At 44.7% G+C, this 16,902-nt stretch overlaps 1 protein-coding gene across 1 annotated transcript in view; it reads left to right on the forward strand.

Moving 5' to 3' along the window:
* The window catches only part of LOC141771086 (uncharacterized), a 54,463-nt gene extending 38,372 nt beyond the window's left edge, over nt 1-16,091 (forward strand). The window contains exons 2-4 of the mRNA XM_074641009.1: nt 2,814-4,433; nt 6,827-7,393; nt 15,441-16,091. Coding sequence (XP_074497110.1) covers nt 3,017-4,433; nt 6,827-7,393; nt 15,441-15,463 — 2,007 coding nt within the window. The 5' untranslated portion in view covers nt 2,814-3,016 and the 3' untranslated portion in view covers nt 15,464-16,091. The remainder of the gene's footprint in view (nt 1-2,813; nt 4,434-6,826; nt 7,394-15,440) is intronic.
* The last annotated feature ends 811 nt before the right edge of the window (nt 16,092-16,902 follow it).

The following is a 16,902-nucleotide window of genomic DNA, read 5'->3' on the forward strand; positions in this document are numbered from 1 at the left end:
GTGGTGAGTCTGACGCTGCCTCAAGTCAACAAGTTGACCAATCAACCAGCCAGTTGACCCTTTGAACAGCATGAGAGAGCACAAGTCCATCATCCAGATAGTCCGTTTTACCGCATGTTTAGACGCGTTGGTGTGGATGTGTTGTTTCAGGTGAGACCATGAAATATGGATTTAGGAAGGCTAATAGATGAACACATTCTCACCCCCAACTCGTCAAATATCCTAGCGCCGCTTGGTCAGTGCCCCTCGGAATCAGAGACCGACACACAGGGTTACCCTTCTAGCGTTACATTTGGACGGACCAGGGACGGCATGTCAATATACGCTCGTTACATGCATACTGTCCTTTCAAAATGAACTTCCGTTTTCACAGGAAGTTAGGTTAATACTACATCACTGCTCCGACCGTCGAATAACGCCGCTGGTGGGTTTACATTGGAGTTAGTTGAAAGCCTGGTTTGTCACATATACGGTTGCCAAAGGGTACCTCCGTGCGTCGGTTTCCGATGCCGAGGGACACGTACCGGGAACGCGTGCTCGCATTTATTGGATTGGCCAATGCAGCGCTGGATGATGTTTTATTTGTGGCAAAAGATGAGCTATATTCAACATTTTTTCCTTCCTCTGACTGATTAAACTGTTAAAACTGAGTAAACTTTCCATCCAGCCGGTCAGTGAATCAATCAGTAAATCTCCCAGTGTAGCCAGCGAGCCAATATGGCAGCCAGTCAGCCAGTAAGCCATCCAGTTGGTCAGTCAGTCCAGACAGTTGTGGCAACAACATGGTGAGATTATCTGGAGCATGTGATGTATGTGTTTACACCCCTCTTTCCCTCCCTCCATCTGTCTGACTGTGTTTTCCTCCCCTCCATCTCCCCTGTGTGATTGTTTCTCCACCTGAGTGCCTCTCTGTCTGCGTCTCTTCAGTCTGACTCACTCGTTCACCTTCTCCTCTGAGACCGTGTTCACTAAACGTCTGGACTCTCCACGCTTTCACACAGCTGAGCAGCCGGTGCTCCACATCAGAGTGTGTGACTCACAGATTCATTGATCTGCTGATTCATTTATTCATTCATTAAATTCTCCTGAAAGGTGTTACAACCAAGCAGCAGAAAAACCCAGCAATGAATGATCCTACTAACAAGTATCGTGTGTGTATCAAATATAGCTTAAGTTACATGATTGGCTGGCCGAGTGTTGGAACAGTCCTTTATGCAACTGAGCTCGTCCAGCGCGATGCGTCCGGCTCATGCAACGTGGACCAAGCTGTCAAACTAGGCGATCTAGTTCTAAAATGAAACCAGATTCAGCAGTGGCACCATCGCCTATTTCTCTATTTAAAATGTTTTCAGAAGTAGATTTCGGTGGATTGTTTACACGGAATAACAGAAAGTTTACGAGCAGGCCGCCATGTCGTTTCCTGTTTGAGAACCAGGGACCAATAAGGTGCATTCAACGATCGGGTACGTCACCGCTTGAACGCTGGATTTGACATCATAGACATGACATTCTATTCCTGAACCTAACTATGTAGTTTTATTTTGAAAAGACTGGAAGGGAAATGAACACGCGCATCACGTGTTGCTGGACAGTCGAAAGTCGTGCTGAGCATCACCAAAATAAATTGTGTCCGTGTACTTGAATCAAATAGATTATATTTTGTGACTGTTTCACGAAATGCTGTAAGACTGTGTTGTCCTTTCAGTAAAGTTAACGTCAACCTCGACCTTTTCCTAAATTTAGTAGTTTTGTTGCCTAAACCTAACTTCCTGTGTTTGTGAAGGTTCTCAGTCATCCAGGTCATGGTATCCGAGTAAGGATTAAATCAGCTGCAACTTGACTTGGTTTGGGTTCTTGAAGACGTTTCACTTCTCATCCAAGAAGCTCCTTCAGCTCTCACAGTCCTCTCGCAGAACTGAAGAAGCTTCTTGGATGAGAAGTGAAACTTCTTCAAGAACCCAAACCAAGTCCAGTTGCTGCTGATTAAACCCTTACTCGGCTAACTTCCTGTGAAAACGGAAGTTTATTTTGAAAGGACACCATGCATGTAACGAGAGCATATTGACACCGTGCGTCGTTCTCCGATGCCGAGGGGCGCTGACCAAGCGGCGGTATTTGAGGAGTTGGGAGTGAGAACGTGTTTGATGATGTGATGTGAAAGGTGCTAGTCTTTATTGGAAATATAGGATCCAATATTTTTTAGAGCTTGACCCATACTAGTAACTAAAAGTCAGGATATCTCAAGTTTGACTTTCGTTTTTAATTTTGTTCCTAGTAATTCAACTTTAAGGCCGTGCGATGCTAAATCTCTTTAGATAAGTTCTCAACATGCATCACTATGTCCCATCTGAGCTGGATGAGACTGTCAAACACAAAACCATTTTAAATATCTGGATAACTACCAGCTCTGGTTTTGAAACACCAGCTGATGAAAATCAAGCAGCCAACTCCTGACTGAATAAAAACACAGCTTTTAAGAACTCAGGCCTTTTTTATTGCTTCATCCATTTAATTTAAAAAGAGAAAGGAGGAGTGTGTGTTTGTGTGTGTGTGTGTGTGTGTGTGTGTGTGTGTGTGTCCCACATCAGATCACACGGGGTGTGAGTTTTGGAAGTGTGACTGATTAGGAAACATCATAATTGCATTGCATTTCCCGCTGAGATTCTCTATTTTGTTACACTTCATTCCCCATTCAATGCACCGTCTAGACCAGACTAATTGAGTGTCTATGGTGTTGATTCAGACTATTAACCATCTGCGCCTCTTCCTCTCTCTGCCCCTCTTCCCCACATCCTCTCCTCTTCTCTCTGCAGGAGTTTTGGAGGACAAGTAGGATGCTGAGTATCTTTCCTCCTCGCCACTGTTCTCCACCGTGCTCTCCATGACCTGAGAGCGCCACCACAGCGGGAGGAACGAAACACCAGAACGAGAGAGGAAGAGGAGGGCAGAAGGCCAGGGAAGGAAAAGGAAGGAACACACTTTTTCTTTTGTTGTTGTTTTGTTTTCCCTTTCCGAAATGGCGGCGACGGAGGCCAGCGCGGCGCCGGTGGTCCAGGAAGACGGGAAAACCCCCGAGAGCAAGCCGACAGAGGCTGAGCAGCCGGCTAAAAACGCCAACGCAAACTCAGAGACTGTCAACAGCGAAGTTGTCGATAAAGATGGCACCGCTGTCAACAACGAGGTTGTCGATAACAAAGAGACAGTGAATAACGACACAGCGGCGGCGACGGCGGCGGCAGGAGCCGAGGAGGGAGAAGCAGCAGCTAGCGGGGAGGCGGCACCTCCTCAGAGCTCGGAAAACACCTCCTCTGCCGAGCCCAAGACCTCGTTCCTGGACTCCTTCCTCAACAAGAGCGGCCTGGGGAAGGTGATGGCAGGAAGGAAGAAGAAAGAGCAGAGCACAGCCGCCGGAGGAGGAGGAGAGGAGAGCGCTGCCGAAGGAGGCGAGAAAGAGGGAGAGAAAGGAGGCGAGGAGGCCGCAGCAGCTGAGGGAGGAGCAGAGGGAGGTGCAGAAGGAGATGGAGCGATAGAGAAAGCTCCAGAAAACGTAGAGAAGGAGGAGGAGAAGAAAGCAGAGAAGGGCAAAGCGGCGGAGGCTAAATCCACAGTTCGAGATATGATCAGGAAGCCGGTGGCGAGGATCTTCTCCCATCGCAGCACCGAGAAGAAGGACGGCGCCGCCGCAGAACCCCAGAAACAAGTCAAGGTTCGGTCCAAGTCCCTGGACCGGCTGGAAGACCCTGAAGCACTTAACACCACCGACTCCACCATAGAGGAGGGAGGAGCAGCAGCAGGAGCAGAGGGAGGAGCAGAGGGAGCTGCAGAGGGAGGCGCAGAGGGCGAACAGAAAGCGTCGTCCTCCTCGGCAACCACCAAGCACATGAAGCGCTGGCACTCCTTCAAGAAGCTCATGGCTCAGAAGGCGCACAAGAAGAGCGGAGGAGGAGGAGGAGGAGGAGGAGAGGAAGTCAAGGAGGATGGAGAAGGAGGAGAAGGAGGCGGAGACTCCTCCACGCTGGACTCCAAGGAGTCGGGGCAGAAGAGGTGGAAGCTGAAACGCTCCTGGACCTTCCAGGGTATGAAGAGGGACCCGTCCATGGTCGGCATCAGCGGCAAGGCCAAGGGCTCCGACAAAGACTCTGCTGACAACGACAAGCCAGAGGAGGCGGCGGCGGGAGGAGCTGAGGGAGGAGAGGAGGCTAAGGCGGAGGGAGGAGAAGAGGAGGCCAAGACGGAGGGAGGGGAGGAGAAGGAGAAGGCTGAGGGAGCGGAGGAGGAGAAGGAGGAGAAGGCGGCGACGGCGGGAGGTGGGACGGTGACGCAACACGCCAACGAGATCTGGACCTCCTTCAAGAAGCGCGTCATCCCAAAGTCCAAACGCGCCAACACGGAGTGCGCCCCCAGCGGGGAGGAGGATGCAACTGCAGCTGCAGGTGAGCAGCAGCCAATATTATCCAATATTTCTAAAATGCACCAATCAGAGGAAGGTGTTAGAGAACTTTAACTTAACACCATTAATCATCTAATGGACCCATCCAGACTTATCATGTGACCCTTTAGAGAGGGCTCGATCCTATGTTGGGAACCATTGCTGTACAGGTACTTTCAATCCGAGTAACTATCCCTACAGAGTCGGGATGCAAACAATCGTTTTGAGTCTATGTGGAGGTAGATGGAAGTTACCGCTTTTATTGTGGTAGTCTGAGTAACATGACGTCATATCCGTTCCGTATCCGTCAACCAAAACAAACCGCAGCGAGCCGAAACGATAAAGTAGAAAACGTTGGAGGGTCGTCGTGGATATGACCTGCACCCTCACATGTTAAATCCAGCGTGGTAAACACTACACATCCAGTAAAGGATGGAAACACTTTGGGTTTCACACATTGACAGGAAAAGCAGAGCTAGACAGAGCAGAGCTAAAGCTGCATGCTAACTTCTAAAAAAAGGCCAACATATGTCTAAAAAATGTCTGAAATATGTCTGAAAAAAGGCCGAAAAAATTCTAAAGTATGTCCGAAATATGGTCCAAAAATATCCTAAATAAATATCTAAATAAAAATCTGAAAAACGTCTGAAATATTTCCGAAAAAAAACTGGATTAATTTAGAGTTTTTCCAAAGTAAAAGTCCCTAGAAGTGTATTATTCAACTTGTTCCCTTCATGGTCTAGTGTTAAAATAGTGAATACAAATCACAATAGAGTGGTTTCTTTGGCACCACAGTTCAACATGGACTCCATTAAAACATTTAGACCCTGACATCGTGTTCACACCGTCCCCGTCCGGGGAGGACAGACAGGAGGTAGTGGCTTGCTAACTCTGGAGGAGGTAATGTAATTGAACATTCTCCCCAAATAAAATATTCAACATCTGATGTGAAATTAAAATCCCACTGTGGCTTCAGTCAACAGCAAAGACTAAATATAGCTGTTTCTGCTCTGCTTCCGCTGCAGAAAGAAAAACATGGTACAAAATACAGAATCAGGAGAATACCCAAATGTAGGAGGTTTAAACAGAAATGTGAGTAGTTGCTTCAAAGTAGATTAAAAAACACAGTTTACAGTTGTTGTATTGCAAATGGTTTTATTTTATTATTTTTCTCTTGAGTTGCTACATGGAGACCCAAATGGAGCTAAAAGTAGAGTAATAGTGAATATAATCCAATCAATCTTATTTCCATATATGTATTTTGTATACAGTTCCCTTTGTTAACACCTTATTTTGAAAAGCGGACGTAGTCCCACGTGTCTACTTCCTCTAACTTCTCCAAGGTGGTCTCTAGCTCTCCCGTCAGCTCCGTTCTCTTTATCCATCATGGTCAGCTCCATCGGGCCGTTTCAATGCAGAGAACATGATGTCAGTATCTGGGTGCTCAACAGTCGTAGCGTCGGCCCGTTTGACCACGGAGACGAGAGCGACGGCCGGCTCGACCGCAACGTTACCGCGATACGATGACGTTTCCTGCTATCTGCTAACTTTTTCGGATATTTTGCAGACATTTTTCGGGCATTTTTCTGACGTTTTTTTCCGAAAATATTTCAGACATTTTTCAGACTTTGATTCAGACATATATTTCTGCCTTTTTCGGACTTTTGTTTGAACAAATTTCTGCCTTTTTTGGAAATTTTTGGGCCATATTTCGGACATACTTTGGCCTTTTTTAGAAGTTAGCATGCAGCTTTAGCTCTGCTCTGTCTAGCTCTGCTTTTCCTGTCAATGTGTGAAACCCAAAGTGTTTCCATCCTTTACTGGATGTGTAGTGTTTACCACGCTGGATTTAACATGTGAGGGTGCAGGTCGTTTCCACGACGACCCTCCAACGTTTGTTTTGGTTGACGGATACGGAACGGATATGACGTCACGTTACTCAGACTACCACAATAAAAGCGGTAACTTCCTTTTACCTCCACATAGACTCAGATGAAGTACATATATCGATTCTGACATAAAAAAAAAAACAATTTAAAAATCGTAAAAATAAAATTGTATTACATAAGTGAAGCGATTTCTTTTTCCCACCCATGATAAATATTGGACTTACATTCATCAGATGGCCACACATACCTGTGACAGATACACATAAGCCAATGATATGGTGGATGTATGTTTCATTATATTACATTTTTTCGTCCCCTCTAGTGGCACAAAATTAATTAAGGCAGCTTTAAATATAGTTCTCTTAATCATTATTCTTGTGAAAACCATAAACTCACCTATTAGTGAATTTATTTAAATCCTTTGTGATTAATCATTCTGCAGGAGGAAGTTCTGTTTCTCATCATTCATAAAGAAACTTTAACCCTGAACTCCTCTTCTTCGCTGCAGGTGAGGATGGAGCGGCAGAAGAAAGCAAAGACGGCAAGTCAGCCAAGGCCAAGCGCACACATTTTGGCCGTGCAGTTTCCCTGAAGAACTTCATCCTGCGAAAGGGCAAGTCCACCAGCGTGGACATGGGCGAGGGCGCCAAGGAAGAGGAGGAGGAGGAGGAGGAGGAGGCCGCGGAGGCAGGAGAAGCAGTGGAGGAAGCAGCTGCTGACGGTGAAGTCGCCACAGCGACCGAGGAGTCCAATGACAAAGACGCAGCGGAGGCCGAGAAGACACCGGCGCCGGTGGCGGCAGCGGTCGAGAAGAAGACGCCGGTGGAGGAGGTGACCGGAGGGGAGGCGCCGAAGGAGGTGGAGAAGACGCCGGCCGAAGCTCCGGTGACCAACGGGGAGAACGGCTGCTCCAACGGCACGGGGGAGGAGAACGCCACACACAATCACCAGGAGGAGGAGGAGGAGGAGAAGAAGACGACGGGGGGCAGCCCCGTGAAGAAGAGCAAGGAGGCAGGGGGAGCGAAAGAGGAGGCCAACGCCAAGATCATCAACGCCACGGCGGCTGTGAACAGCGGTGAGTTAGAGCACGCCGACCGGGACTCTAATGAGCCACAAAACAGCTGCAGCAGCAAAGATGGAGATACTAACAACAGACAACAACAACAAGTACCAACAATAACCATAACCATAACTAACGATAGCAGTAAACAACCTGAGCTAGTGTTAGCCGTTAGCAGGGAGGAGGAGGAGGAGGAAGAGGAGGGAAGGGAGGCAGAGTCTCCACAAAACGGAGGAGAGAGGGAGGAGGAGGAGGAGGAGGAAGATGAGGAGGAGGAGATGAGGAAGAGGGATCTCCGAGAGGCGGCGGTGGCCATCGTTCAGAACGTGATGTCAGCAGCAACCGACCAATTAGAGAGGGAGCTGTGCGTCGACAACGGTCTGAACGGGTGTTACGACGCCGACATTCCATACTAAGAAAACACACATTTATGCACACAGGTGAACACATGTATGAGGAAATGCACCGCTCATGTAAGTTAATACTTGCATGAATACACTTTAAATGTGCCAAATGTAAAGTTACACATAAACGCATGCAAACACACGTTAAAGGAATAGTTCAACACATTTTGGGAAATACGCTTACTCGCCTTTTTTTTTCCCCCAAGAGATAGATGAGGAGATCGATATCAATCACTCAGGCTGTGGGTAGCCTAGCTTAGCACTAAGACTGGAAGCACAGCCCAGTCGTCAGGAAAACATGTTGGCATTGGACGTTTCTGCAAACCACGGATACGTTGGCGATGTTTTTGCGTTCGGTTCACGACATTTAGCGTCATTTTTACCGTACAAACGTAGTACTTTTAAGCCCAACCATGGAGTTATTTCCTAAACCTACCTATAGGTGTTTTGTTACGGTTGTTACGTTACGTTGTTATAAGGGCTGTTAACGCAATAAGAAACCGTTAACGCAAATTCATTTTAACTCCACTACATTCTTTAACGCATTAATGCAACTTGCAATTTTTGGGTTGTATAGTAAAGATACTGACATCATATAAAACTAGAAAACCTAAAGTGTCATACTAGCTTGTCGCAAAAGAGGTTAAATTACGCTCACAACTTAAGCTAATACTTAGTATCAATCACTCAGGATCAATTTAACGTCTCTGTCGGCGTCCGAAGACGTCCACTGAGGAGCCAGAATGAAAGCTTTTGCGCGACTTCTGTAGACGTCTTTTTAACGTTCAACTATTGATGTCAACCTGAAGTGCACGTCCGCAGATGTCCAAACAGTGGGTCTGGACTGATGATCTAAACGTCTTCCTGACATCATGTTTGCTGGATAGCCTAGCTTAGCACAAAGACTCGATGCACAGCCCAGTCGTCAGGATTTTTTTTTTGGTATTGAACGTTTCTGCAAACCACGGATACGTTGAATGGCGACGTTTTTGCATTCAGTCAGAGCGAGTGATGTAGTTTATATAGCGTAAAGAGACACACGTGGCGGGCGGGATGGGAGGTGGATGGGTCCAACAAACACGAGGCTTTCATCCTGGAGACCGCTGTTCGTGTCCCGTGCGTCACGTTGCAGTCAGCGGTTCGTTCGTGTCCCATGTTCACGACGTTTAGCGTCACTGTCACTGTACAAACGTAGTAGTTTTAAGCCCGACCATGTAGTTCTTTCCTAAACCGTAGTGGTTCTGTTGCTTTGTTACGGTTATGTTACGTTTTTATTAGGGCTGTTAACGCGATAATAAAGCGTTAATGCAAATTAGTTTTAACGCCACTAAATTCTTTAACACATTGGCGCAATTTGCGATTTTTGGTTTGTAGAGTGAAAAAATACTGGTATCATATGAAACTAGACAAACCTGATGAATCCATCGGTACCGAAGGAGATGTGATATAATTTAAAGTCTCTTTCATTCATTCATTCAAGTGACAGAAATAGTTGTGTCAAGTTGTTGTTGACCAATCACAGCCTGAAGTAGGTAGGAATGTCTAAAGTTACAGAAATTGTCCGTCACAATATATATCACGATATCGCATGTTTTCTGGTAATCAATAAATAAATAGTCTTTATGAAATAACCACATGGTAAAGCCTATTCTTCTATACTCCTGTGTGAATTAAATACTTGACAAATGAAAATTAGTATTTTCTCATTTTAAGAACTTGAGTGCAAAATGGACATTTTAAGCAGTTTTAAGTAAAATTATTGAAAAAAAAATAAAAATAAAAATATAGCAAGCCTATATCGCGATAGAAACGATATAGAAAAAAAATACACGATGGACATTTTTATATAATTTTGACTAGGGCTGTCAAAGTTGACGCGATAATAACGCGTTAACGCAAATTCGTCGTTACTAATTTATTTGCCAACTTGTGATTTTTAGGTTGTGTCGGGCTCAGTTTTAAAGCTAGAGTGAAGATACTGGTATCATATGAAAGTAGAAAACCGGATGAGTCCATCGGTACCAACCATGTCATACTAGCTTGTCGCAAAGGAGGTTAAATATACACTCATCTATATAACTGTCCCTTGACCTTTGACCTCCAGATATGTGAATGTGTGAGGGTTTTTGTCCAAGTTAATGTCCAAAAAAATGTCAATAAAAAGTTCGAAAAATGTCCGAAAAAAGCCCGAAAAATGTCCGATATGAAGTTATGAAGAGTGTCCGAAAAAAGTCTGAAAAAATTCGGAGAAAATTGTCCAATTTTTTTTTTTTTTAAGTCCCAAAAATGTCAGAAAAAACGTCAAAATAAAGTTTGGAAAATGTCTGAAAGAAAGGCAGAAGAAAAGTCCGATCCTGGTATAATAGTAAACTATAAAACCGATAAACAGATAAAAAAAGCGTGTGATTAGTTTACGATTGACTATTTGAATCCATCGACAGCCCTAGTTGTTATGTTGTTTAATTATTTGAACACATCCATGATGTTTTTTCGTGGTATTGCATTTCTGCAAGTGTGATACGAGGCTGATATGAAACATATTCAAAAATGTCGTCATCCAACGTATCCGGGGTTTTGCAGAAACGTCCAATGCCAACATTTCTTTCTGGCGACAGAGCCAGTCTAGCTGATTCCCCCTGCTTCCAGTCTTTGTGCTAAGCTAGGCTAACCACATCCTGATACGACAAGATTAAAACTGAAAAAGTGTGTTTCCCAAAATTCTGATTTTAAAGTTGCACACACATACAGTAAATAAAGCCTATGCAGAACCACGCATACATAGGCATGCTAACTCTCCTGAGTGAATGCATGATAAAAACGATTCCTGAATCCCTTTAAATAAGTTGTTGTTAAATAAGTGTTTGTTCACCTGTAAATATCCAGCGAGTGTTCGATAGAAGAGAGATGGAGAGGGAGAGACAAGCATTTCATTTAGTGACTGCTAATTTCATTCTAAAGTTCATGAACAGCCAGACAACTAAACCATTTAACAATAACAAGGACTCAGGTGGTGAGCGTGGATTCCCAGGGCAGCTATGGTTGGATGCTGACTGCTCATGAACTCAGATAAAAAACATAATGAACTGCTACGCGGCGGCAGTCTGTCACGGCGCGAGCTATAACGACATGAAACAGGCCTTTTAAGAGCTTTTATTTGGTTCAGTCTGTCATGACCTGCAGACATGACAATGGATGATGTGAAGACATTTTTACGTCTCCTAAGCTTCTTTTTCCAGCAAAGCTTCACCTCTCGTTCGTACCGTTTTTACACGCTCCCCACCTGGGAGCCGAAGAAGCTGCTGGACGCCGAGCACGAGGAGGTGAAAGTGCCCGTGAACCAGAAGGTGCTCTTGTTCCCTCGTCCAATATTTATCAGCCCCCAGCCTCCCTCTCCATTCAAGAGCAGCGTGAGGCTCGCTGTCCGGCAACCCGCCTCGTTTTGATCTCATACAGCCCCGGCAGATGTTTGTGGGGGAGCGCCGCGGCTCCTGCTGCTGCCGCCGCCGTGCGATTCACTGGACGCCTCTTTGAAGCTCAAACTCTTTTCCTAAGATTGAACTCACCTCAGGCTACATCCACACTTATACGTTTAAAAAAACGATCTCCGTCCAGACGAGCGCTTTAGAGACGTTTCAGAATTAATCTCCGTCCATACTACCACGCCTGAAAACGCATATCACATGACCATTCACGTACACTGAGCATGCACGTGCAGGTGTAAACAGGAAGCAGCGCTGGACACAGCAATTAATGTGCCCTTGAATAATAGCTGTGCCTGTAGTCAGCAGTAGCATTACAAAATACAGAATTTAACTGCACAACAGCTGCCAGCAGAGACAACAAGGTCAACAACACTTGTAACTCGTTATCAATGTTGAAATTAACCGCTGGTGGTCGAGGCTGATGACCAGACGTCCCGGTCTGTCCGGGACTGTCCCGGTTTAAAGCTGACGTGTCCCGAGTCTCCACAAATATCTGTAAAACACTCAAATGTCCCCGTTTTCAACAGTCACTAACAAATTGTCCCGGTTTTCACCACAATTAAAATAACGATAACAATATCATACTTAGATGTTTATCATGTTCTGTCCCAGACGAGATAAGTCTATATACAGAGAGCCAGCTCAGCGCACCGCTGCAGTCTTTAACTATAGTGATGTTGTCAAGCCACAATTGCGCACAGACGCGGAAGATCCGCTGGTTACATTTTATGCAACTAGCATCAGACTGTTAAACCACAGAACCCTCCGTGCTTATGTGCACATCAAACGTGTCGTTTTGATTAATTATTCTACACAGTTCCTTCTGCGCGTCAACGGGCATTTCGCTCCTCTTATAACTCGCTTAGGACCGTCCGTTCCTGTCAGTCTTTCAGCCGGAGGGTGTCTCCGTCTTGGCCAAAATGTGATCTGAGCTCCACATTTTTAATTATAACAGCCTGAGGCTGTCGCGAGCAACATGATGTGACAGAGATAGTTCGGGTTCAAAACTAAAGTTGAAAATAATGTTCGTAGTCCCAGACAACAATACGGTTCCTCTGAGGGAAACTCTCTACGGGACTCCCAAACTGTCATGAGGGGATAGCCCTGTGGTTAAAGGAGGAGAAAGCCACAAGTGCGCCAAGTTAGCCTTCCTGATGCACGCACACACACGGGAAAAACTCAGATGAAATGAAGATGAAAAATGAGAAGAGTCTTCTGTGTTTGTCCTCTTGACTTTACTCGTCCGCTTGCTCTCCTCACGTCCGTTTCTCTTCTCGTGCACTGATTGGTTTAAGCTGAACAGCCAATCAGAGTGATTACGTCCGTTGCTCTGAGTGTTTATAATGACACGGATAGGTTTACATTGGAGTTTGTTGAAAGCCCGGCGCGTCTCATACAGACGTTAAAGGTCGTCTTGAGCGTCTATCAAGATGGCGATTGGCACTGCCCAAGCCCTTCGCCCATCGTTACGCCTTTAAAACAAAAGAAATAGACTTAAAAAACCTAAAAAGATGCTCCAGGTCACGGTTACCTGAGTGAAATGTGAGCTGTTGCGCCGCTGTATTGATTAAAATAGTGTATTTCTTCCGTCAGATGTACACGAGTCAGTTAAGTTAAATCTGTATTACTTTCTTTACTTTTCTCCCCCAGCATGTCTGAAACTATTGCTAACAGGCTCATGAACCCTCCATTTAAGATGGAAATGATTTATTGATTTTTGCAGATTTGATTCTCCTTTCAATCAAAGTCTTCCAGCCAACACCGAAAGTCCTTACAGATCAGTTCAGTTACTATAAGAGGTTTAAATTAGACTGGTTAAGTCTTCTCTCCGTCCTGTCGTCTTCCATACTAACGCTGAATAAGCCCAAGCTGCAGAGACACCAAAATGATAATTATCTCAGGAAGTTTTTTTTGCAAGATTAACTTGTTATCTGCTGACAATTTTACAAGAAATGCTCAAAGTGAGCGTGTGGTGATGTTTTCAAAGGGAAGTAAAGTACACAGTATGCTTAAAGGGACAGTGTGTAGGATTTGGCGGCATTGAGTGGTGTGGTTGCAGATTGGAACCAACCGAAACGTGAGCCGCAGAGTGCAAAACCGCGGTAACGCTGTTCGCCTCGCTTGAAAGATCATCCTTACCGTAACGCCAAATTCACGCTAGAGCAGCGGAGAAGTGACATGCAATGTCTATGAAAAGCTCAGCGAGCTGCGGCGGTTTGATTCTGCGGCAAAGTGCGCCCAAAAAAAAGTTGGGAAAAGTTGAACTTTTAGCGTCTTCTGTTAATTGTTGGTGTGAATTCGGTGTAATAACACTACCTTAGGAGTAACACGGTTTAGCACTCTGCGGCTCACGCTACCGCAGTTTCTCAAGCGTGAACTACGAGTAAAGTCTCTCTAGAGCCGGAGTTTGGTTTGTCCGTCCTGGGCTACTGTAGAAACATGGAGGAGCAACATGGCGGACTCCGTGAAGAGGACCTGCCCCCTACGTAGATATGCTCATTCTAAGCTAACGAATTCTTAGTAGTTGTGAATATTATGTTCCATTTCTGCTAATAGAACCTCCCGAAATCCTACACACTGTTCCTTTAAACTAGTGTGATCACCAACTTAACAAACTGCTGCAAAATGCTGCAAGACTCCTCGTTGCTCTGTTTACAAAAATGATGAGCAATTTTTGTTTAGTTTTTTGGGTTCAATGCAGTCAGGGGAACGATTTTATTGTTGATCGTATGTCCCTCCACCATTTGTGTAACCAAAGCGTAAATGCACTAATATAAGAAGGGTTAAAACTAGGGCTGTCAAAGTTTACGCGATAATAACGCATTAACGCAAATTCGTTTTAATAAAATGTTTTAACGCAGCTTGCAATTTTTAAATTGTAGCGGCTCAATTTTAAAGCTAGAGTGAAGATACTGGTATCATATGAAACTATAAAACCTGATGAATCCATCGGTACCAACCATGTCAGACTAGCTTGTTATGAAGGAGGTTAAATAACGCTCCAAATTTGTGCTAAATTTCATGGCCATGTCCATTTTCAAAGGGGTCCCTTGACCTCTGACCTCCAGGTCAGTGAATGTAAATGGGTTGTATGGGTACCCACGAGTCTCCCCTTTACAGACATGCCCACTTTATGATCATCACATGCAGTTTGGGGCAAGTCATAGTCAAGTCAGCACACTGACACACTGACAGCTGTTGTTGCCTGTTGGGCTTCAGTTTGACATGTTATGATGTGAGCATATTGTGTTATGCTAAATGCAGTACCTGTGAGGGTTTCTGATCAATATCTGTCATTGTTTTGTGTTAATTGATTTACAATAATAAATATATACATACATTTTGCATAAAGCAGCATAAGAGTTTATTAATACTTGATAAATCTCCCTTTAAGGTTAACGGATAAGAATCGATCGGTTGACAGCCCTATAGCTAAAACCCGCCAAGGCTTTCGCTGCAGACCGTCGAGCTCCGCGTTTCGGCCTCCCTCCTTCGATCCTCCAGCTGACGGGCAGCTGGCCGCTCGAGCGCTAACTAGCCGTAGCTTAGTTAGTTAGCTCTCTGTTTCGACGCGGAAGAGAAAAGCTGGTTTAGCAGACATCAATAGAGTTGAGTCCATCAACGGATTAGCGGGTAAAATCAAAGTGTCACGGAGCCTCTTCAACAAGCCAGATTAACTAGCCTGCTCTCTCTCTCTCTCTCTCTCTCTCTCTCTCTCTCTCTCTCTTTCTCTCTGGAGGGGTGGGGGGGCAAACAGACAGATACATAGACAGACGACATACCGGTTGACGGTCAGGTTATCTGATTTCAGGGAAAAACCTCTTCAAGGTCAAGAGTCTGTGACCTCTGAGCACAAAGGACAGACTACACAGATGTAGGACAATGAGAGACAGACAGGCAGAAAGACGTCTTCCTGTTCATGTGATGATGATGATGATGATGATGATCCTCCACTATAATGTGACGTGTTGTTGTTGTTTGCTTTGTGTACGTCCAAAGATAATGTAAAGTAACCCAACACTAGAGAGACCAACATCTGTACTGAAACCACTAAAACACAACACCTTTTTATATGACTGTTTATTATTATTATTATTATTATTATTATTATTATTTTTCCAAGATTCCTATTTTTTAATAAATTTGTTCAATCTCTTCTGTTCATCATTTTACCAGACAAAAAGGCGGGAAACGTGTGAGGCCACACAAAGAGGATTAGAACTGCCCGGGATTCGCTGAGCAAGGATTCGCTCTGAGCCCCGGCCGCCCCCTAACTCCTTCCCCTCCTCCTCCTCTTCCTCCTCCTCCTCTTCCTCTCCCTTCATCCCTCCTTCCTCCCGAATAAACGGAGTAATCACGTGTTAACAGAACACCATGGTGAGAAAAAGAGAGCGAAAGAGAGAGATTTGAGAGAATGAGAAAAGATGCAATTCATGTTAGATGAGATAAAATAATAATTACTCAGAAAGCAATAATAATTCAAGCCCTTCTTTTCGTCCCTCCATCCGTCCCCCTCCGTCCGACGCATACATACAAAAACATCACGTGTTTTTACTTTTTGTTTTCTTTGCTTGTCTGTGAGATTTTATATTTGTCTACGAGAGAAAAAGAAAAATGTAAAAAATGAAAATCGAGACATTCCACCTCCCCCTCCCCCCGTTTCCCTCGCCGCCCTATTTTCCTCGTCAAGCTACTTAACTCTGCTCTCCGTCTCTACCGACTCCTGATTGGTGGATTTAAAGACAAAAAAAAAAAAAAAAGACTTAGTTTTATATTGACGGCCATTTCGGTTTGTAGTCCCCCGACCCCCAAAAACCCCCCCCCCCCCCCCCTAAACCTCCCCCCCCCCCCAACCTCCGTCTCCGTCCCCAGTAGATATTTGACAGTATACAGCAGGACCATGCTACAGTATATAAACTGCCCTGAGGACTGCCACTTCCCAACCAACACTGCAATGTCTTCAGCTCTGTGTGTTTAATGTTTTTAGACTGTTATATTGTGTACATGAATTTAAAAAAACAAAAAAAACACCATCAAATATTAAAGTCAATTTTTTTTTTTTTTTTTTTTTTCCCCGTTTGGTTTGAATTCTACTTTCTTGTTTTAATTTTTTTTTAAAACACATCTTCTTCACTGTTACCTACCGCGCAGTCTGGCGAAATGCTGTAATTATAAAAAAAAAAAAAAAAAAAAATGATAATAATAATGATGATGTTTTTGTTGGTCCAAGTTTTCACATGTCCGCTAGCAAATTGTCAAGAAAAAAAAATAGTACAATAAAGACTAAAATCTAACAACTAAACTTGCAAGTCATTGTGGGGTTTTCTATTTTTATATGTGGATGATTGAAGTGCTGTGTGCAGACGGGCGGGTGGCGGGGTGGCGGGGTGGCGGGGTGGTGGAGGGGGCGGGGCGTTACGCCATTGGATGTTCATTAATCTGTGTATCGATAATCTCATCCCTTTACGTAATGGGCGGAATAATACGAGATTTCTTTGTATTAAAGTAGATCTGTATGTATTATCTGGCAGCAGGCTGCTGCTGTTTCATGTAGACGGGCGGGGGGGGGACGTCCATATGCCAGCCGCTGTCTCTTCACACCACCAACGCTGTTAACACTATATTTATTACACACCAT

Source organism: Sebastes fasciatus, chromosome 7 (assembly GCF_043250625.1).
Source record: "Sebastes fasciatus isolate fSebFas1 chromosome 7, fSebFas1.pri, whole genome shotgun sequence".
Lineage (NCBI taxonomy): Eukaryota > Metazoa > Chordata > Actinopteri > Perciformes > Sebastidae > Sebastes > Sebastes fasciatus.